Source organism: Corvus moneduloides, chromosome 2 (assembly GCF_009650955.1).
Source record: "Corvus moneduloides isolate bCorMon1 chromosome 2, bCorMon1.pri, whole genome shotgun sequence".
NCBI lineage: Eukaryota > Metazoa > Chordata > Aves > Passeriformes > Corvidae > Corvus > Corvus moneduloides.
The window spans coordinates 81,850,959-81,874,725 of NC_045477.1; the positions used below are offsets into that span (position 1 = coordinate 81,850,959).

The 23,767-nt window shown below is 34.9% G+C and overlaps 1 protein-coding gene across 21 annotated transcripts in view; it reads right to left on the reverse strand.

The window, feature by feature from the left end:
* Positions 1-215: 215 nt before the first annotated feature.
* DOCK9 (dedicator of cytokinesis 9) overlaps positions 216-23,767 on the reverse strand; it is a 116,852-nt gene continuing 93,300 nt past the window's right edge. For 6 of the 21 annotated variants that reach the window (XM_032100094.1, XM_032100098.1, XM_032100090.1 and 3 more), the window contains 18 exons: positions 22,975-23,111; positions 20,058-20,173; positions 18,230-18,367; positions 17,735-17,917; positions 16,991-17,104; positions 16,635-16,850; positions 14,882-14,939; positions 12,986-13,092; positions 9,505-9,627; positions 9,043-9,156; positions 8,782-8,787; positions 8,349-8,384; positions 7,437-7,583; positions 6,401-6,611; positions 5,501-5,691; positions 4,195-4,295; positions 3,852-3,990; positions 216-1,449 (listed from right to left, as the gene is read on the reverse strand). In XM_032100094.1, coding sequence (XP_031955985.1) covers positions 1,327-1,449; positions 3,852-3,990; positions 4,195-4,295; positions 5,501-5,691; positions 6,401-6,611; positions 7,437-7,583; positions 8,349-8,384; positions 8,782-8,787; positions 9,043-9,156; positions 9,505-9,627; positions 12,986-13,092; positions 14,882-14,939; positions 16,635-16,850; positions 16,991-17,104; positions 17,735-17,917; positions 18,230-18,367; positions 20,058-20,173; positions 22,975-23,111 — 2,260 coding nt within the window. In that variant the 3' untranslated portion in view covers positions 216-1,326. Of the gene's footprint in view, positions 1,450-1,950; positions 1,959-3,851; positions 3,991-4,194; positions 4,296-5,500; positions 5,692-6,400; positions 6,612-7,436; positions 7,584-8,348; positions 8,385-8,781; positions 8,788-9,042; positions 9,157-9,504; positions 9,628-12,985; positions 13,093-14,881; positions 14,940-16,634; positions 16,851-16,990; positions 17,105-17,734; positions 17,918-18,229; positions 18,368-20,057; positions 20,174-22,414; positions 22,459-22,974; positions 23,112-23,767 lie in introns of all 21 variants that reach the window. The other 15 variants (XM_032100108.1, XM_032100095.1, XM_032100103.1 and 12 more) reach the window with 6 other exon arrangements.

The window sequence follows — 23,767 nt, forward strand, 5'->3', positions numbered from 1 at the left end:
ACAGTAACATGGTACTTGAGCCAACTGTGAGTGACTCGAAAGTGATGTCTTAACTAACGGTTTAATTCCCTTTATTGACAGGGAATATGAAATAAGCCCTACAAGTGTCTGCATCTCATCTCATATGCAGGACGCCAAAAGCCTTTTTTTATCAAGTTCTCATTTTTCCCAAATGTCAGGGATAAATCTAAACAAAAAAACGCAGCACACAGTGAGAAAAGTAACTACCTTTTTCCTTTTAATATAGATGTAGTACAGAATGTTTAATTACAGCAGGACAGTGCTTCCAGTTAAATAAAATTAAAAACCTTTATTTCCCCCAAATATAAAATTACTAAATTAATGTCTTAAAAGAATAAGAATATGGAAAAAGCTTTAAATTATACCACCATTTACCACAGTAACCATGATTACCAATTACATACTCCATTGCTTTGGCAAAAAAGGTTTTTCTTTTAATAACTGCATATAAACCTAACATAGCAAAGACTGTATACATCTTTATATTGCACTTATTTATATACAGGGATAAATGAACTGTAAAGTCTGCATATACTTGGAATGAGCAAATTTTCAAAATAAACTGAAAGCAGAATGATAAGAGCTGGTATGAATATTAAAAAAATGCTTAGAAATGTAATACATTTATGTACAGACTGTATGGACTGTATTAACAAACAATATGTACATAACAATTTACTACTATTGATATTTTAGTGTAACTCAGTGTTCATTAATACAGACCTTTGGTTGTATTTAGTTGTTTAGTAAGATCTAAGCTCGCATACCTCCAAAATGCAACAAGGTATAAAATAAAGCACAACAATTTGCCAAATGGTACAAAAACTACTATTGTCAGTTCCATTAAACCCCAAAAACTAGTGTCTCTGTCTAGCCCCAAAATAGCTCTTGTACTTGGAATCTCTATGTGCCATACACAAAAAGAACACCTGAATGTTACATATCTGCAAAATTACATCCCACGACACTTTTTTTGTAATGTGCAATTCATTTTAATAATACTTTCTAATGAAAAACAGAAGCTAACTTCAACTTTATAATTTTCCAACACGCACTTCTGCAATGACATTGTGAACACCTTTAAATTTTACCAGCAAGGTTAAAAAATATATATGTGTGCCTCCCTTACTCTAAAAGACTATTATTACCAGTAACTGCTACTTGCTAAGTGTGCTCAGACATTCGCATGAACTACGCAGTTTGCACGTGCCCAACATTTAGCTTCAAGGTCATCCTGAGTTTGCACACGATGAAGCAAATCCACAAACTTTAAAAGAAACAAACATACTTCCCTTTACAAAACAATCATGCAACTGAAGAAGAACTGGGCATCCCATGAACTGTTGTGCTTGTCGGCGTTCCACTTATGGCGTTGAAAATGTGTAGCGAGTTGGGCATGACACTGGCCTTTTCTTCCACCGGAGTAATCTTAAAGGGAAAGACATGTATTTACCAAAATGTTACAAAATGACACAGGCACGTCTAAAACAAATAACCAATTTCATGGTGTGTTGCTTGTCAACTCAACCTCCCAGTACTTTTTCAACTGCACAAAACTTTTGATGACGGTTACTCTTTTCAGCCACCTTCTCCTAGATTTAGAAGTTACTTCCCCAATATCAGTCTCCTAACTTAGATATTACACTGTCCTCTGTAGAGGACAGCTGGACAGTTTCTCTCATTCCTCCTGTTAACTTTCAAAAGGAGTTTCATAGTGACAACAAGCTCACTTTTTGCCTTTTTTGGTTTTCCTTGTTTGACTTAGATGTATGATTTGAGCATTTCTTACAAAAAGCTATCGAAGCACTGAAAAGACTTTGTTCTTACCAGCTATAAGTAAATATATGCTAAAATTAAAAATACCACAAAAAAAGGAATTATATAAAGATTAGACAAACTAAGAGAATCGAAGTAGAGAAAACTAATTACCATCCCATCTGATCATATTGGCAAGCAGCAGAGGAGAAAAAAAGAAAAATCTGTTAAGGTTTTTTTATGCATTTTTAAAATTACAAATTTTTTGCAGTTGTTAAGACTTTGCAGTGTTACATTACAGCTAATAGTTTATTCAGTGATGCAAAGCTCTTTTTTCCCAAAACAGCAATAGGCAGACACATAAAGGTGTAAAGACCTTCATGTTTCTAAGCCTTTAGGGAAGTTATCAGTCTAATTGAAAAAAAAAACCCCAAAGCAAAAAAAAGCAATACCACCACCAACATTGCATGTTTTAATTATGTACAACTAATTACATTTCTATAAAAAGAACACAGTGGTAGGCTAATAGTACATATTACTGCAGTCAGTGCTGTACTTTCATATTCCGTTCACAGTATCTTATGGATATCATTTTTTTGTCTAAATGTAAACCAAGAGAAGAAGGTGCAATGTAATTTACTCCTGATGTTGCAGGACATGCTTTTTCTTATCACCAATCTTTGGAAACTCACATACTTCAGCATTTTTTAAACATCTAAATCTTGCACTAAGCTCAAAGTATTTTTTCTTGTGCACAAATTTTCATTATATTCCTTTACTTTTTCCTGTGCCAGGGGAATGCTAATCTTGCATATATCATTAAATTCTTTGACCCAAACACTTGCCTTTCCTTTCTAAAGCAGTATTCTCTATAGCTGTCTAATTCTCTCATGTACCTTGTTCATCTCAATCAGCTTTCCAGTCAGTTATCCTCCATTCTAAACCCTCCTCTGTTTATCAGTAAATCACATTGAAATATAATCAAACTGTCCCACTTTTGTTAGCTAAGCAAACTCTTTTTCTGTTCCACAAATCTTTCAAAACTGTTTTCTTCTACTACTGTTTTTTATTAAAATACCACATCCAACCACATAATTCTGGAAAAATTGTATCACTTCCTGTAAACTTTGGTTCACAACGTTCTCTATTGATGGTGCTAAAAGAGAGTTAGTTTTGTCATAAGCTCCTCTCTGTGACAGGATATCAAAATAGAAGAAGGAAAATAAAGCCAATGTGCTTCATCATAGTTATATCATATCACAGAGCTACTCAGAACACAGTACCTGAAAAACCACATCAGGAAATAACGGAAAGCAACAAAGCGTGTGAAGTGAACTTTCAACAAGTGGCATTTTTGAATAGAAAAAAGTTGCCATAAAAGTTTTGGATACCATCCAAGCAAGGGTAGAATAAAGGCAAATCTCTCTTAAGAATTATGAGCCATTCTCTGGTTCTGGAAAAAAGTTATACAAGTAACAGTGGATGAAAGGAGCCTGAAGTGATGAATACAATGAATAAAAATGTCAAGAAGGCAGGGATCGAGCACCAAACTTCAGCTCTTCCTGTCCTCCTGGAAATAATATCTTTGCCTTTGAAGTCAGAAGACAATTCTACTACGGAACCCAGATGCAAGGGTTGAGTGGTACACCTCACTCCACAAAAATTCTGGTTTTCCTTCCCCCATATTTCTACCTCGTCAGTATTGGACTTCCCTCAAGAAAACAGACTGGAATACCTCTTGAAAGATGCTTAATTCTTTGTTGCAAAAGCAATTATTTATACCTCCAAAATCAAACAAGAAAGGGCTAAGCTTGCAGATCATATTTATTTATTTCATTACATTTGTTTTGTCTTTATTGTTGTCTTCCTTGCCTAAGAAAAACCAGGCTGGTACCACGAAAATACACAAACAAAAAAAATTGAAGGACCACAGTTTCGTGACAGACTTATAATCTGATAGAAAGAAAAAAAAGAAACAATCCTTTGTGTAAAGCATTACATACATTTTCCCTATTGTTTTCACATTACAGTTACATTCTGAATGATGGTATGTATAACTTAATTTCAGCACATACTTGTTCATGCATTATTTCAGAAAGCTCTTTTGCCATTTCTCTGTAGTTGGCCTTCATTTCTTCTTGATATTCCAACTGATCTTCCTTTATCAGTCGTTCATTTATACCCAGAGCATGCCCACAGGCTTCAACAAATTGCCTGATTTAGAGAAAATAAGGAAGTTCTCAAACAGAAACCCAAAAGATTGATTTAAAATGTTAGCTTAAAGTATGTTTTTAATGAATCAGAACACTTTAAATGTTAGAAGTTTCAAAAATAATTTTTATGAGTCTTGGAAAAAAGGTCCATTTTTATCTTCCCTCTCCCCCATCCCCAAGAAATCCCAAACCCTCCACACCATACCTAAAAACCTCCTTTAGTAGCTTTACTTTATTGTCTGGATATCTTTTGGTGTTAGTGTCATCTAAGAAAGCTCTTGCATATGCTAATGGACCAGCATTAACCTAAAAAGAATAAGATAAAAAAAACAGTCAGATATCTGACATAATATCTTAGCAATAACAGGTGCTACAGGTGTCTATTGGATTTGATTTTTTTAATAAGAATACATTGATTTAAAAAAAGCTGGACTTACAAAACAAGAAAACTGCTAGAGTTGGAACATAAGAGCAGGAGTTATGAGTTATGAGCAGGAGTTCCAGTGCTATGAACCCGTCCTGGCACAAAGAAACCACTTCGGTGACGTTGCAAGGTAACTGCAGATACTTCCAATCTGTCATCTTGGTTTATGAAATTAGGGTGGCAAAATGAGCTAAACCTACTACTGTTTGGTCTGCTTATTTATTGAAAACAGTTTTCCAAGCTGAGAATTCTGCAACAATCTGCAGAAGTTTAATTGTGCTCTTATGGCAGCTACAGGAGAAGTGAATTCAGTGACTTCTGACTCATCCTTACTCTTCCTCCATATTATCAATATGAGCCTCTCCCTTCTCACCCCAAATACTAGCTTGACAACTTGCTGATTCTGGAACCTTGGTTTGGTTTTCTTCCCTTTTCTGCTGAATGTGACAACTAGTCATTTCAGATGACTGTGTTAACAGCTCTTTTGTTTCGAATTAGTTTAAAATAATAGAGCAGCACTTTTGTCACTGCATTTTGAAGATCCTTACCATATTGACTTGTACTTGCTACACCTGCTTCAGGTACCCTGTTTTGGTGAATCTGATGGCTTCTCTATACATTCCAGTTCTTGACTGCCTTAGGCAAAAAGACATGTTGGACACAGGGATTTTCTACTATCACCTTCCTCCTGTGTATTATCAGTCACTCTTTGTCTCCATAGGGTTCTTACAAAAATGTGCTGGACCTACTGTGGGCAGACCCACAGCTAGGCAAAATATGCTACTTTACCCTCATGTTCATTCATTATCTTATAGCAGTTTCAGCTTTACACCAAAATCTGGTGGGGCTCAGAACGCAACAGATTCCAGAGATGAATCTTAATTCTTTCATGTAACTGTCTCTGATAAGTTGTTTATATGAAATACTTTTATTGCTTTTCCTATTCAGGAAGTAACTGCAGACAGTGAGTATATTTCTAACTTAGGACACCCTTGAACATACAGAATAGAAGCTAATTATAAAATGCTACTTATATAATTTTTCAAAGACAGAAGCAAATTAAACAGCTGTATAGCAAAGGTCTTACCTGAACACTGACACTTCCCTGTAGCTTTAGCTGCAATTTGATCATATCTACTTCAGCTGAAGAGCAAAGCTGCCTAAGCTCTGCAACTTTTTTACTCATTTCATCAATGGCTACTTCAATTGGGTTTAAATCAGTGTGGTGCTGGTACATCACTGGAATGCGCTTTTTCACATATGGGAAACAATGTATAGCTGTGGAAAGAAACAAGTTTAATATAGTTAGGAAAAGATTTTCTAATAAGCTGTGCTTTGAGAGAATCTTATGCTAAAATCTCATTTTGATGTAATTAATTGCCCAATTTAATAACTTACATAATTAGAAATACTGCCAAATAGACAGGGAAACAGAACACTGAAATGTAAATATGCACAGCTTTACATGCATTACAGCAAAGAAAGATTGTTGTAATTACTACTACTAATACCCATCAGGAAATAAACCACTGGAACTTAATTCATTTGAGAACTGTAAAAAGAATTGCTTTTCATTCACACATCCCAAGGAAGAGAAGAATCAAAAAGAGCAAAGCTGATTTTCTATTTCCTCACAAGTACCGGCTATGGACAACTAAAATTATAAACTCACTTATTTGTTTTTACAACGATATTAATACAGAAACTCACATTTAACAGAGAAAAACCACAAAAGTCCTTTTCTAAGAAAAAGGAAAGCCAGACTCCAGATTCAGAATTCTGGAAGCTTAAGGAAAAAGATAATAATTTTGAGGATTCCCCACAGAAGAAACAAATCTGAAAAACCTAGTTATGGCCAAAAATACGAAAAGGATTTTAGCTGATAGCTATGAAGGACTTAATTAGGTGAAATAGAAAAACCCATACAGACCATAATTAGACCACTTGAACTAATGCTTGCAGTCAAAGCATTCCATTCCATCAGTACCTGTCAAAATAGTCCGTCGCTTACACTGTTCTTCTACTCCTCCTTGTCTCTTACCACCTTGAGTGAAAGGCATCTCAAACATAAAGCGACGAATGTTATGAGTCCTTTCAAAATCTGTTTTTCTCTCCTGCAATTCTTTTTCTTCAAAGTATGGAATTACATGTGTAACTTGAATATATGCATATTTTGAATCTAAATCCTTAGGATTTACCTTAAAAACAGGACAAAAAAAAATAAATCAAATAGCTACACTGTGAATAAAGTGGATCTAACAGTAGTCACACAACTTCCAGAAATTAAATTTGGTCTCTTAACCTCCGAATTATTGAAAACATGGGAAATGTTCATGCTTTCACAGGGGTTACCTGTATTCAGTTTTTAGCAATTAGGAAGAAAGACAACTAGATGCATTACAGCATGTTGTGGATTTTTTTTGTTAGTCTTGGTTTGTTTGGGTTTTGGTGTTTTTTTTAAACTGCCTGTGATGACGAAACCCAACCCTTGCATCAAGTTCTCCTCTCCGTTTAAAGTTCCAATATTGAAATGCCCACCATTGCTGCACTTTAAGGCCAAAAAGCACAGAAATTTTTGAATCAAGGATTCAAAAGGATCCTTATCAAGGAACAAAAAGAGCCATGAAATTATACTAAGAGGAAATCACCATAATGTCTAAGGGTGAAGAAAAAATTACCATAAAGTCTAAGGCTGACATGTGGAAAAGGGAAGAACTTCCAAAGAATGACAGTGCATGAATAGCAGGAAATACAGCTAAAGTTAACACGGAGTATGATCATAATCCAAATTTGTTCTAAGATACAATCATTGTTTTGAGAGGTAACACTACAGAAATTAAGCATTTTGGCTGTTCTAAAAGGCATATTTAGTAGGAGATAATATTCCTCTCATGCCTTTCAAACAGTAGAGTTTTTAGACACAGATGCTTGTGTGCCAAATGAGTAACAGACAGTGATTCCATGGTCAAGTGAACTAGGCAGAGCAATATATTAGAATTTTTTAGAGAAAATAAAGATCATACTTTGCCAGAATCCTGAATCATTTTGACATTTTCAGCTCCAAATTTGTCAGAGTAGAGTTTTTGGAGTCTTTGGGAAATTTCTGAAAGAGGCGTGAGTTTAGGCTCTTTGTAGATGTATTCTTTTCCATCTTCATCCTCAAAGAAACCCTGTAAAAAATTGGAGAACAAACGATACTAAGATGGACATAATGTGTGTGGTTCAAAGGAAATATAAACATTTAACATTAGTATTCAAGCAAACATAAATAGACAGAAATTAAAATCTAAGTAAAAAGGTTTCCTAAGAGAATAAAAAACAACAGAAAAATGTAATTCTCTACTACAACATGAATGAAAGATAATGGAAACATAGAGTTTAAATTTTAAAAGTTTGTAGCAATTCTATGGTGTGCCGAGCCTTTGAGATAAATTTCCTTCACTTTTATTTAAAAGTGAACTTGCAGCACTGTTTCACTTGCCAAAACTGATGGTCTTGCCCAACAGAACTACCCGATTCACAAGTGACTATTTTGGCAAAAGTTTACATAAAACTAATCTGAAAATTTTCCTTAGGTAGTAATAAAAAATCAATTCCGTAAAACAAAATTTTATTATGCAAAGATCTTAATTTTATGATGCACTTTTGGTATGTACTTCTTTATTTTATTACACATAGCATTTTAAAACCACAACTAAATGCTCAATACATGGAAAGTGAAACAGTTCTTTGGTTTAAAACAACAAGCCATGTTGAGTTCATGTTTGAAACCAGAAAATAAATATTTTTGTCATAAACGAAACAGACAAAATAGAAAAGCACAACATATCATGTATAAACACAGGCTAGATTGACAAAAATACCCACACCAAACTAAGGTGAAATGCAGCAGTTTGTACTGCATTGCTTGCTTTGTAAGCGGTTACTGTAATTACCTCAACATCTGTTTCACTGTCTGTAAACTGGTATTGCTATAAAGTCATAAAAGACAACAGAATACATGTAAAGTTATACTGCTCAGAGTATTTTACAATTCTCCATGCTCAGCTGAACAATTAAGCAACTGGGCTATGCACGTAGAGAGTGTATTACTTGATACTGCGTGATACCATAGGGATACAGAGGCATTCTAGACATGTACCAGAGGATGTGAAGCTGCCAATACACAGCCAGAACTTTGGTCTGAAGCATGCAATACTGATGCATAGAAAAGAGTGATCCGTTCTCTAAATGGAGCTTGATGTTACTTTTTGACTTGCAATGGCTATTAATGCATACCCATCTAAGAAGCAGCCTTGCAAACCACACTGTAGCACTACAGACATTAAGTCAATACATTGCTAAGAACTGACATTACAGAAAACTTACCGCTGCCTTAAGGTAGTAAACAAAAAAAAGAAAAAGGGAAAAAGGCAAAAAATTTACTGAGGAAAATAATACGAATTTTACTGGAATTGATAAATGTTTTAAAATAAATTACTGGTGGTGTTTCTTTATTTCATACAGAACACATTCCTTGTCCTTTTTATGTCACGGTATCAATACAGATGATGAAAGAGTAAACCTTGTAAAATAAACTCAGGTTTTTCTTACTGCATAAAGCAGAGAGTGAAAGTAAGTAACACTCACTTGTCCAAAGAATGCTACCCTGAAATAAGTTCCCAGCAGCCTCTTGCCTGTATGCATAACTTCTGTAACTTTACTGTATGCTCGATGAAGGGTGTCATACAAGTGAGCAAGCCTCTAAAAGTAAAAGAGAACAATAATGAGGGAGAAGAGCAAAGCAGAACTTTCCTGTCTAAAAATAACAAATAATGCTCTTGTAGCCAGTAACAACTGAAAACATTCTTTTATTGAATGGTAGTATTAGGTTTAGCACTTGTATCAGGATGACAATATGTAAGACTAATTTTTAATAATTTATATTTAAAGAAAAAAATGTATTTAAAATTAAAACAAAAATTTCAACACATCCAAATTTGAGTTACTATTTTAATACTCTTCTTATGTGATGTCCTATGTGTCATGCAGTTAGACTTGAAAATTCAGGATATTTTTCTTGCTCAAATCTACTTTTGATTAATTAAGTACCTCAAAGTCCCTCCGTTTTTCATAAATGGGAATTATAAGTTTATATATGTCAGCAATGAGTTCATAGCGTTCTGCCTTCCAGAGTCCATCAGCACACTGCTCCAGCAATTCCATCAGCACATCCTAGATTTGGATACACATTTGAAAATGTAGAAAAATTAGTACCCATAAAAAGCACAGCAAATAATTCTACCACAGTTCTTACCAGTGAAAAGGGAAATCTTGCCTCAAAACAGAATTATCTACATGTAGTAATTTAAGTTATTGCGGCAAAAATTGCTAAAAGGAAGTAAAATAACACAGAATGGTCTGAGTGCTCACACATACCCTTTGTATTTACCACAAACAGCACGCTTCTTTTAGATATTCTTGGGAATTCCTGAGACCTGCTTCTACCATTCTTGCATTGCAGTAGTGAAGGCAGAAGCTGGAAAAAACTCCCTTCATGCTTAGAAGCTACTCTATTCCACCTCCTTCTTCCCTCTAGTAGCAGACTAAGTCAGCATAAAGACATCACTAAGAAAATCAACTTTTAACACTGAGAGCAAAGAGACTAAAAAATGATACCCTTATCCATGTGCTGCAACAGACCTTAAAACATTTTCTCCTTTCCCCCGGTCATTATGGGGCTGCACAGACTCCCCAGTATCTCCATCCTCAGCAGCCAAGTGCTGACAACTGACAGAGCAGTGTCACTGCTGGACCACAAGGGCTGTCCACAAACACTTTTATGACACAAGTCTCAATTCAGACACCAGAGGGCATCCAGATGTAGCAAAGAAGTAAAATTTTGTTTACAAAAGGAAAAGAACATAAAGAGCAGAAGCTTCAAGTAGGAGAGCTATGGAGCAAAAGAGCACAACATTTCTGAGCCCCCTGTCTCAATGCTTATCCATTCTCATGGGAGAAGTTCTTCTCTCTATGTGCAATGAGTTTCCCTTGACGCCTGTGAGAATGGCCTCTTGCTCTTTAATGGTGTTCTTCTTGGAAAAGTCTGATTCTTCTACTAACCAGTTTAGGAGCTGGACTTTTTCCAGTTTGCTGATACCTGTCTTGAATTTTGGGGGTCAGTACTGGACACAAGGTTAGAGATGGGGCTCCACAAACAAATGAGAAGTTAGAAGGGGAAAACCCCACTTCCCTCTGCTTCTTGATTCAATCCTCTCTTTAACACAATGCAGCCTGCACTGGCCTTTATTTCCACAAAGCCACACTGATGATTCCCAATCAAGTTCTTGTCCACTAAAACTTCTAGGTCTTTCTATAGAGCTGCTGCTCAGCCTGTACTGAGATTTTTTTTTCCTCTTTTTTCCTTTTTTTGCAGGTGCAGGCTTTGCACTTTCTTTGCACAGCCTTGAGAGGACACTGTGCTCCTGTGAGGCTCTGTCATTTACTCATCTGCAAATTAGGATAATGCCTTTCACGGAATGTCACAGGCAAGCAACTGTTTTGATGAAATGCACACAGTAGCCTTCTTAAAAATGAAAATCCCAAACTAAATTTTGTTTTTTCATCTGACTAACTTAGGTAACCCTGGCCTCAGAGAGAATTCTTTTAAAATGAGACCTAAATTGAGAATTCCCAAATTTCAATTTTTTAAAAATGAGAAACTGTATAAAATCTTAAGAAAAATTTCACTTAATTCAGAACAATTTTTATAAACTGGAGAATATGAAAGATGTTGCGTCCCTTTTAGAAACATGAAGGGATTGTCTCTGATCCTCCAATACTTGTAAATGCTCCTTTGGAGATTTAACTCTAAAACAACGAGCAAACAGGGAAATCTCAAGTTTTAAGGGAAGAAATTCCACATGGCTTGTTACCATGTACAGGAAGAACTCCCATCAGAGCATCATTTTGCTAAGCAGTAGTAAAATACAGCTTGAAAGATGTTTCTTCTTCTTGATTTCTGTACCCAATTGATCTGTCATATCATTTTTTTCTTAGACAATACAGTTCTGCTTACATATGAACATACTGAGGAAACACTCCCTATATAAATAGGTTCCTATTCCTTAAGGAACTACGTGGTTTGAAGTACTTCTATGAAATAGTAATAATCATAAAATTATGATGGGTAAATACCCATGATGCTTAGTCTGCTAAAGCCAAACAGGTCTTCCCTCTTGTTACTCTTGTTGTTATTACAATGATTATTTCTCCCCATTATTACTTTTCCTGTGTTTCAGACAACTTTGAGAAGTTATCTGAAAAATAGTAACTTCTTTCAGTATTTCATCAGTTAGAGTACTACATGGTTAAGTTTAGAAAGGGTTGCAAGCAGGGAAAAAATGAAATTTGGCTTGGTTTGATCCTTCTGCAAGCTGTACAGGCTTACAATCTCACTCTTGGCCTACTTCCATTCCACGGAAATACTGAGAGATGGAAATAAATTTGTGTAGGGTTCAATGACCCAGAAAAAGCAGTATATTCTTTTTGCAGGGAGTGCAATGAGAAAAAGAATAAAGACATTCCATTTTTTAAAAAATGCGTAATAATTTAACTCTGACAAATGGTCTGGCAGGAAAACAGCGACAGAAATTTCCAACAAAACTTTCCATCAGCAGTAGTCGCTAGGATTCCTGATCTTCAACAGCTTAGAGCAGCTTGCATTTTGCTTTGACTAACATGCTAAATTTCATGCTGGATCAGAAGAATCAATGATTTTAAAAAGACAGCAAAAAAATTGAAAAAAAAACCAAAAAACCACTAAACAATTTGCACAGTCAAATAATATTGTCACACAGCTTCACCATACACTACTTAAAACACAAAAGAAAAATACTTTTGTTGTACAGTTATGCTTACAAACGAGGGGGTTTTCCAACCTGACTGCTGCCAGCAGTGGTCTGTCCCTCTCTTCCACAACTAGACCAGCAAATACATATTGTAGACATAGCTTTTCATAAGCAAGATTATTCATAATATTTTCATATAGGCTGGTTACTAGTAAAATTTACTGCAGAGTTAGCACAGATGGATCAGCAAAGAGACAAGGAATGAAACTTAAGCCAGAAAAAACACATGGACATGAGTCTGGTGCCAGTTTCATTGTTATGGCATATTTGCTTAGGAAAACTGTAAACAGCAAAAACCAGTGAACACATTTTCATGATTTCTGGTGGAGTAATACTCTAAATCCAACTCAGTTTGGCAAAACAACAGATTTTGCTAGCTCTAATAAATAACCCACATTAGTGTTCATCCTGTCAACTAGAGTAAAACCCCGTTTTGCTTTTATTCCAGAAGTGGTGTTGTGTTGATGTGCTAGCACTATATTTAATATATATGTATATAGTAAATTCTCTAAATCTGGGACACCTCAGAGAAATTTTTTATTTCAGCTTTAGGGTAAGAATGGCAGATCAAAACCAACTATTATATCCCTCATATCAGTAATTCTCCAGATTGAAACACAAAAATTGCAAAAAACCTGAGCCTTTCCATGTATGTAAATTCTAGTATTTTTATGTTTACTTACTTCATTGAAGTGAACATCTTGCATTCCAACATCCTCCATCATTGAAGCCTCTTCATCTATATTTGGTGTGATTACTCTGAAAGCAGTACAACCTTGCCTAAACATCCCTGTCATTGAAAAAGAAATATAGACAAATTTAATTTTCTCCAGCAAGATAACACTGGGCCATTTTGTGATTCTGCATAAAGCAGAAGCCGTGCTTAAATAGACCTACCACCAACTAAATAAAGAAATAGATCAGCCTCCCACTGCATGATTAAAATACAAGACTTTACATTACTGTGAATGTACAAATGGGTTTTCAAAAAACCCCAAAAACGTTAATATCTGGACCCTTACCTCCCAAACTCAGTAGTGTCTGAATCTTCCTACATTATCTTAAAAATTTGTGTCTAATCTACTCCACCCTAAGTCTAAGATACTCAAGGTAACTTTTACAGTATTTAATTAAACTGCCATGAAGTCATGCTGGAACTGTGTACAGGGGCAGGACCTGGCATGTCATTTTTTCCAGTTTGAACAATATGAATGACATTAACCACAAAAAATGATCAAGGGAAGGCAAACCAGATTATTCAAGCACAGAAAAACAGGAAAAAACCTAACAAAATAGCAATCTAACTTTACTGAAAAAAAAATAGTTAGCAAAAATGGAGTACAGAATGTCCTAACAAGAAACCCATCTCTTCTATGCATGCTGTATAGCTCTTTTTTGATTACCTCAGATTGCTGAATTAAGGAAACAGGATTTTCTGTATCAATTAAAGCCTCAAGGGCAATCAGTAAATATTATTGATTCGCACATACTTATTTCACAACTCATTCCTACAAAGATTCTTTCTGCTCAGGTAGGAGTTCTGATCACCAGAGGTTTTATTGAATGATTGCCTCAAATGCAAGGGACTCTTCTGTAGTACCACAGGTAGAAGTCTATATTTTATATGAGAATATACAAAATAGCAGATCACCCAAAAGACTCACAAATTAACAAAGACTATCACTAGTTCTCATCAGGTATCAGCACTCTTCCAACTGGACACAGTAATTTGTCCTAGCAGCATATGTCAGATGTGGTCTCAGAGAAGGTTCTGAAATCACTGGGGCAAAGAAAATAGCCTATACACTACACAAACATTTGGCAAGAAGCACAACAAGAACAGAGAGAAGTCATCTTTTAGACTCATGATTTTGCTTCATTTTGAACTGTCATGCAAAGGCAAAGCTAAAAACCTGCGAACATTAATTTGCCTACAAATCCAAAACACTATCTCAACATCATAATTGGTCTTAACAGATCCCTGAAATTTTCTTCTAGAGATCTAGAGATCTCTTTTTCTTAATGAAATCCACATAATCTTTTATTTTCTCAAATCCCTGATTGAGAACTCTTCTGATCCTAAAGATAGTTTTCTACCCTATCTCAAGGGTCATCAGAACTCACTTTTACAGACAGCTGCTGGTACAGAATACCACAACAGGGTGAAACATCCTGAGCACTATTATCACTGACTGAACATCTGAAAATTTGTACAAATTTATTTTGACTCCTCTGGCAATGCCAGGTTTCCCCAGAGGCACTGAGGGGATTCCTTGTTGAACAAGAATATTCACTGATAACTTTCCTTTAGAAAGGATCTGATTTGAGCTATTAGCAGCTCCAGCGTAAAACTAAAATTTTTACTTTCCTAAAAATTTACTTTGCCTTTTTCTGAAATGCTGCCTCTTAGATATGCAAGTATACTCCTAAATATGTGAGTATGCTACCTGGTTAGGTCAGAATTTTTTCTCTGGTGAACACTGAAATACCTACAACTTCGTCAAGGAAACTATTGATTTTCCCAAACCATAATGAAAAAATATATTTGAATACATTAAAATAAGGTTTTGAAATCATACCTTTTCGTGTGAGATATTCTGCAACCAGTGCTGCAACATGGACATAGCACATTGCTGCCTAAAACAGAAAGAGTAACAATCTTTTAAAATACAATTAACATGGGACTATTAAAAGCAAAGTATATAAGGAGAGCCCCAGCATGAGACAATTTCCTCAGTTTTCCTTTTTGCTGCTTTGCAGGAGATATATATGACTACTGTAAGAATTCTCCACCTCATTTATGTAAAACAGTAACTGTGCAAGTGCACTCACTCCTTCTTAACCAGAGCACTGAGTGGCATGGACAGCAGTGCATTATCTAAGAGTGACCATGGATCACATGCTGTAATAAAAACAGGTGAATCTCTTTTTTTGGGGAGAGATATTTTAAGTGTTAAACTATTAAAGATTCTACTCAGCATTTGGTAGCCCTTCTGCCCTTTGTCTGCTTTTTGGCTCCATACAAAGAGAAATGCAGAAGAAACTGGTGACAGACCATTTGAAAGAAGCAAGAGAGACGTGACCTATGAATAGAATTTGAAGGAATTTGGTTGGTGCAGTTTGGAAAACAGAAAAAAAAATAAGAGGGACAAAATAATTTTCAGATATCTGAGATTTTTTATGAACTTGACACTGACCACTTTTCTCCACAGAAAGGACCTTAAAAAAACCAACTTGAGATTCTTGTTTTACTAAAAAGGCTTTCAGCAAAGTGTTTCTCTAACTGTAATTATCAGTTGAACAGCTTCTATATGGAGGCTGCACAACCTCAGACAATGGAGGTGAAGGAAAAAGGTAAGAATCTGCCAGCAATTCTAACTCATACTTTGTACAGAGTTGAACTTGGTGATTGACAGACAACTCATCTAGTTGCATAGTCAAAGATTCCAAAATTTTAATTAAAAAAAAATAAAAGCAGAACTGAAATGGACTAAAACATCTTGTCTTCTCAGATAGCTGAAGCTGTTCACTTCAAAAGACAAGCTAATAACAGACTAATGTGCATGCCTTCTGTTTTGCTACCATGTAGAAGAAGAGAATTCTAGTACTAAGAATTAAGTTAGGAAGACTGCAGCTTCTATTTCCTGGAGGTATTTACTTGCTCATATGATGTTCATTTTAACAGATGTTTATGAAATTCAATGATTTCATACAAAGCAATTTACTTTCAGATGGAAAAAACTTCCAGAAAGAGACAAAATTAATCTGTATCTGGATAAAATATTTACATTAAGACATATCATAATCTCCACTTCCAATTCTCCTTTTTGCTAGAACTGAATGTTTTAAGAGCACAGTAAAATCAGAAAGCTTTTCTTTTATTCAAACAACACAAGAAATTATTTGTCAGTTTTAAGAACATTAGCAGTTTTTTTAGTAAGCAATTTGGAATAAAATCAAGCTAATTCTGTAAAGGCAACTGGAGGAGAGTTCAAGGAGTGGCTTTAAGTGCTTTAACAAGTAATAACAAAGATATTTTTAAGCAAAAGGCTTGTCTTTCATGGCTTGCATTGAGCATTCCATTCTTAGTAGTGTGTCAGCTATAGCAGTTAAACATGTTCCTTACATTAATAACCAGAAATTACTTACAGATGTACTTGGGTAGGACAAAAACTTATCAGCTATTGAAAATAATTTACTAACAATTCAAAGTTTATTAAAAATATTTATTATGTTACACACTAACAACTACATATAGCCCATTCTCGTTCTATAAAGATAAGCTTAAGCTTATTAGAAAGCTAAAACTAGTTTGATTTTTTTTTCTCTTACCTCTGAAAGATCTCCATTTTTAACATGGATCCTTGCCATGCTGTCTAACCATGTCTTCCTCAGTTCAGGTGTACTCGCATAAGACTTTGCCAAACTGTACTGGAGGTCTACAAGCATTTCTGGATCATTCTCATGCTCCTTCATCTGAGCTGTAGCCATCAGTACTGTGCGAATCCGTTTGGTTAAATCCTTAACATCAGAAGGAAATGTAGTGTGCTAAAACATGGAAAAGTCAGGTTAACTACTATCTTTTCCTAATCTTTGCACAACAAAATGATAAAACATAATTGGAAAGGATACTATGAAAGAGTCTTCAAGCATCCTTCTACAGTATGGAAATAAGAATTAAAACAGACCTTTATAATTCTGTCGTTATTGGCACAATTATTGATGATGGAAAGAGACTGCTGAAATCTGGTTCCTCCAATTCCAACCACATCAGCAATTAACTGGCTGACTGAAATAATAACCTTGACAGAAACAAATATCTTGTTAGTGCATATTTCATTAAATACCCTTGAGATGTACCTATGAGGCAATTACAAAGGAAGTTTTGTTCTTTTTAATTGAAAAACTATTCTCCTAAAGAAAATAATGTTTGGGATTTTTTTACCAATTACTTGTACAAAAACATAGGCAAGAAAAAACAGGCTTGTGTAAATTCAAAACACATGACTGACTGCTAGGTGAACTAGCTAGAGGTCATTAAACTGGCAAACTACTGTTCCCAGCTTTGTCAGGACACACAATTTTCTAATTATTTGTTTTATTTTAGACTTTTACGTGCTTGTTGCTGCATTCTTTTCCTTCTTCAGATGCAACAGGGTACACCATTTAACAAACAAAATAACATCTACAAAACAGAACGTTTCTACTGACAAATTTATTTCCTACAAAACACAGGGTCATCCAACTAAGTATTTCCTTGTACTGAATACATTTTCATTGCCATCTTCTTACTCTTAGTACCAGCCTTGCTTGAACTCCAAAGAATTTATTTTAAGTATGTATCTGACAGGGCTTTGCACACTGGTATGCAACTGTGTATCTAGAATATTAAAAAAAACCCCCAAACCCAAAAATAAAGATGATATACTAACTTGCAGATGTGTTCGGACAAAAGACTTCTTCCCTGTGTAGTCAAAATTATTTCTCATTAAAAAGTACAGTAACTGTGAAGCTTCATTACGAATTGAACTCAGTTTGGAATTACAGTACTTCAGAATTTCATAGCACAGTGCAGAACACATATCAGCTCTACCTTCATAAAATGTAGAAGGAAACTGAGGAAAAAGAAAAAAACAAAGAATTTATTCATTAAAACTAGTGTCAGATCTTGATAAAATAAGCATGTCAAGAAAAACACAAATATATTCATATCCTCAAACTGTGGAAAAAACAAGAGTTATAGTAGTTCATGACACAAAACAATCTTTACAGCAAATCCAAGGACAGGCATTCCACACTGTTGAGATCAGATCAGTCCTTATTCACCAATTTTATTTTGGGAAGTTAGTTCTAAAATTCTTACATAGTATACTGTTAACTAAAGAACTGGACAAGTACTTGAACATGAATTTTTTTAAACTTCTTACCTTGTAAATAAGTGCCCTTAAAGCACTGAATACATTTTTCAGTGCTGTTTCAGACTGATTCTTTTGCAGGAAGCAGAGGTATACATCAAATACTTTCTTCATCAGTGGATTATGTCCGTGATCAGTCAGTAGCTGATTCTTTAAAATGATAGTGAGAATTTAGGAGTTTTGTACAGCAATACATTTATACTACTCTAAGAATATATACAGATCATCAAAAAGCAAGACATTTAAAAAATATAATCTCTATAGCATTACCAAAATGTTTAATAACACACATCCCTCTGAATTCTAATTAGGTATTGCTAACACTTCATTAATTTTGCTTATAAAGGAATTGTTACCTTCCGAATAGACTTACAGAACACAGCTGTTTTTATCATTTGTCGATTAAATCCATTACTATTAATAGTTTTTTGAGAGGCACACTCAAAGTATTAACAGACTTTGCTTACACTGGCTTTAGCAGCTCAGACAGTGGAATTTTCTCATAGCAGTATCTTCTACTACAACATGATTCTACAAGGTCTTGCACCTTCTGCAACTCCCCTCAGTGCACTCCCCTGTTCCTTGTCATTACTATATACTCCAAAGGAGTGGAAGAGGGTAGATTCAGACTGGACATAAGCAGGACTTTTTTTACAGTGAGGGTGCTGAGGCAATGGAACAGGCTGCCCTGGGAAGTAGAGGACGCCCACTTCATTGGAAGGTTTTTCAAGGCCAGGCTGGATGGGGTTTTGAGCAACTTGGCCTAGTGGAAGTTGTCTCTGCCCATGCAGAAGGGCTGAACTACATGACCTCTGAAAGTCCCTTACTACCCAAAACATCACATGGCTCTGAATTTATGTATTTTAGTGCAGTTTATTGTATAGAAGCTCTTGATTCTCCTACCTGTTTTGTTTGGATCTTTGAGACTATTCTGGCATACTCTTGCCTACTTTCTCAATATACAACACACAGATAACCTTGAAGGATTGTCATTCCAAGCATGATGGGTTGATAATGAAAAGATTAGTGTTCATTCCTCTTTAAATCTTTATAGCTAGGTATCTTCATTTTCAATTCTGTCATGAGGTCTGTGGACAGAACTGGCTCTAAACTCTATTAATTAAATTACCAGAAAAAGGAATCTCATTGTAAATAAGGTGATGTTTTCATAACTAGATTAAAGATCAGACATTAAATTTGAATCTTCAAGCAAGAATCTGGATACACTGCCCCAATTAGAGGAGAAACAAGTTAGAGTTATCATCTCTCCTTTTTATGGCTTCGATTTTTATGTCTGGAAAATCTCAGAAAAACAGACAAGAGGGTTAAGTAAGTGGGCATGCTATACAGAGATTCCACAGGAGAGCTACAGCAACTGATAAAGCTAAAAGAAGCCTTATTAGTGGAAAAATTGAAAGAGGAACATACAAATCACTATTAAGGAGTGCATTACCATAATAAGCAGCCGAGTTCAATATGAAAGTCTGAGAGTGTCCAATTATGGTTTTGCCATAGATCTTTCACCTCACATGGCCTTTAAAAGACACTTTTACCACTAATATTAGGTAGACACTAAAGCTTCTAGAACAATTTTTAAGAAGTTAGGCTGAGGAAGGAGCTTTTCCCACAGATTACTGCTGATGTATGATGTGTGACTGAAGACAAAGAATTTTGCTGTAAGATATCAATTTTACATGACAGTAATAAAATACAATGCTAGAAAAACAAAAAATACAATGCTAAATTAATCGACTACAAAATATAATTTAAAAAATAGTTTTAAAAATATTTCTTCTCAAAGATATTTATGAGAGAAGTTAACACCAAGTCATGAACAAACCTTAAAAGCCATTGTGAATAATGATAGAGTGTCCAGAATTGTAATGCAAACTTCGGTGGCAGTATTTGCTTCAAGTAAAGACTGGTGAAGGACATCTGCATCTGAATGGCCATAGCCTACAGAAATTCCAAATGAAGCGTAAGTGCTGGATACACTCATTTAAATGTTTCTTATTTCCAAAACACTTGCTGAACTAGGAAAAGATTAACAGGTAAAAAGCCTGACAGAAGTTAGTATTCAATACATAAAAATAATTTGTATGCATTTAAATAGTTTCAAATATGATCATACAATTATTCTAACATAATTTGCACAGGATCAAAAAATATATTAAGTAAGAATTTTAACAATAGAAGCATTAAATAGCAGTTAAAAACTATGTGCTAGTTCATATATATGTGCATGTATACACACGTATATATATATATATAAAGGTACACAGTTATATATATACACACATATATATTGATAAGTACTGCAGTAGGATGAAGTTACAGCTGAAAAGATGTAATTTTGGTAATTTAGTGATGTTACAATGGTCTCAAAGTTAATCGCAAGTCAACCATGATAAAAATACAAAATAGTAAGAGTTGAAGGAATACAATCCCATACTTATATGCAGTTTAACACCCAAGTGATGAATTCTGCTCTTGTAGCAGTATCATGCAATAGCTCCATATTTATTAAAACATTTTTCCACTTCTAGCTCCATAGTGTATTTTAATAAATTTAAAAACATATCCTTCTTCAGCATTGATAATAATGTGTCACTTCTGTTCACTATCGCTGGTCTTTATACCAGATTGACAAATGTGCCTGGGTTGCTTTATAAAAATTTGGTCTGGATCATGTTTGTATGTTAGATTTACAGTCAATTTAGCATCACTAAATCAATGTCAAGGATGACAAACTTGTTGAGATCAAGTAAAGAGCAGAAGAAATGCCATACTCTTTTATAATGACACCTGGCCACTTCTTTCTGCATCTTCTCGCTTCCCTGTCTGAAGTATGCATGTATACCCACAACCACCAGTTTCTTTAGATTCATACATTCTTTCTTTAAGCACAGAACTATACTGAGATTTCTCAGAGATGAGATATATCACTTACACCATTATTTCAGTTCTATCTCTTGCTTAGGTGGTTAGAAAGGGAGAAAATAGTTTATAATTTACACTAATAGACAACTATCTTGCCAAAGGATCTTGATTTTAGAAACAAGTAAAGCAACTATTTCCAGCAGACACTTCCTTCCTTTATGTATACCACACAGAAAACCTACAAGATTATTCAAGCTCTGAATGCTACTTTGGATACATCATAGAGGCAGACTGACGACTAAACAAGACTGGAAGTTAACAGCAACAAGAACAAAGATATAAAAATCAATCTCACACTCAACGTGGTTTTTACAGCAATATATTTTCAATTTGTAAAACCTTTGGTCAATAAAAGGTGTAATATCCTGATATTTATTAAATGTCCATTAAAAAAACCCCACCTATTATCAGTTTAAACAAAGTTATCTGAATGAGAGACCTTCCTTCATAACTTCCTTTAGATGGAAGAGAACAGAAAGTTTCTTTTACATAAGCATGCATTTTTAAAAATCTTTCAGCTCACTGTTTCCTAAAAAACCAGTAAACATTGCCAAGTTCTGAAAGTATGAAATCCCTTTGCATAGGGACATGCTATTTCTCAGAGGCCTTTTTTTTTAAAAAAAATCAGTCTTTATCTACAAAGAACTATACTGTATTGAATGTGTAGCCACATAGTGTAAAGGCTTTCTTTTGTGTATCAGCAACCATGTAGAAATTATGATGATACAGCAGTAGCAGACTGATGGTAAGAAAAAAAGAGTAATTTTTACAGATATACTTGTCTGACATTTTAAAAGCAAGCAATTTCATTTCTTACATTTAAACAGATGTGATAATGCATTTATGAATACAGGCTTTGTGGTAATTTTTTTTTTGCACTTTTACACAAGACAATGTGATAAGTCTTGTGCAATTAGGCTATTTTGCTATATATAACAGAAAAAGAGCTAAAAGATTTTAAGGGACAGTTAGATATGCTTCGGGAAATCAAAGAATGAACACAGTGAACATACAGTTAACTCAAATAATTGTTTTTCTGCACACAGCTCTTTTCAGTACCAGTGTTGTATTTTACTGGATTAGTCAACCAGTTTCATTGTTTTCTGAAGCTGAAAATTGAAAAATGGTGCTTTAGAATACTTTACATACAGTATATTGCAATTTAGAAGCAGAATGTTTAAAAAGATAGGCCACAAGCAGATTTAGTTTTCGATACAGCAGTCTATACAAGCTGACTTCAACCTGATTAAATCTTACCATTGTCTACAGAAATTCCAAGAATACTTGATATCTTTCTCACACTGAAAACAGAAAAATCACTTCATTATTGGACGCTTTTTCACTTCCAGACAAACTAAATCATGGGCTCATAATCCTCGTAGAAATTCTAAGAAACTTATTTCTCCTTAGGGGATGTCAAAACATGGAGATATGGTCAGAGTGCATATATTTACTTTTAGACTAGTAATTTATAAGAGTGCGTAGGAGAAAAAAACTGAAGCCTAATAAAGCAAATAGGAACAAAAAAAGGTAAATTTCGTAACTTTGTGCAGCACAAGTTTGAGGTGCATATAACTAAAAACAAACTAAAATACAGTTTTAAGATACACTGTAGTTAACCATGCTCCATGTAATGGCATCAGCCAGCATTGATTGTTCTATTACAAAGCAGAGAACAGACCATTGACTGCTTCCAGCTATTCGTTTGACCTAGAACAGTAAAAGTCATTGGGATGCACTGGTGCGGCTCTGGGACCTGTCTCTGGTGTTGTGGTACTGGTTGAGGATGACAGATGTTATCATGTCATGAGACTTACTGTGGTTAAAAGTGAGAGAGTTATCCAGGCTGCTCAGCTGCTGCAATCTGGCATGCATCATTCCTGTTCTGTTACGGGAAACAGGCAATGTCTGAGATTTTCGATCATGAACTATGGATCCTAACCCCTCCTGGTTCCTGCAAGATGGGTGAAATGGGATAGAAGCAAAAGTTAGACATGTCAAACTGCAGCAAGACAGGAAGTGCTGTTAGTTAAGCACAAGAAGTTTTATAGAAAGAATTATAATGCAACCTATTCACTGTTTTCTTTATAAAACAAAAATAGGTAGCTTAAAAAAAAGCATCACAGCAAACTCTTTCTTAAAACCTCAAAGCATGAAAGCAAAAGCACACGAGCAGCCACTCTTGAAGTGCTAAATTCACTTCAGAGCTTTTGAAAAAATAAATATTTGAGAACATAAATATTCTGAAAACATTCAGAACCCAAAACGGAATCCTCTATTTTGATTGCAAAAATTTTAGCAAAAAAGTTAGGACACACAGCGGTAAAATTAGAAAGCAGACATGCAACAGGAGAGCAGGAATTAACTGATAGTATCATATACTTCTTACCCAAGCAGGAAGGGAGAAGAGCCATAGACTTTGTTAAATTTGCAGCAATCAAATGAAGAAAACAGAAAAGTGATCTGTGTTAGCAATCAGTACCGGCTAACTTCCTATTGTGTACCACCACCAGAGCTGATGGAAAATGAAAACCAGTGCTTGAGTTACAGAATTCCCTGTTCCCTTTCATTCTCTGTCACTTGTGTATTTTGAGAGTACGTGCATTGACT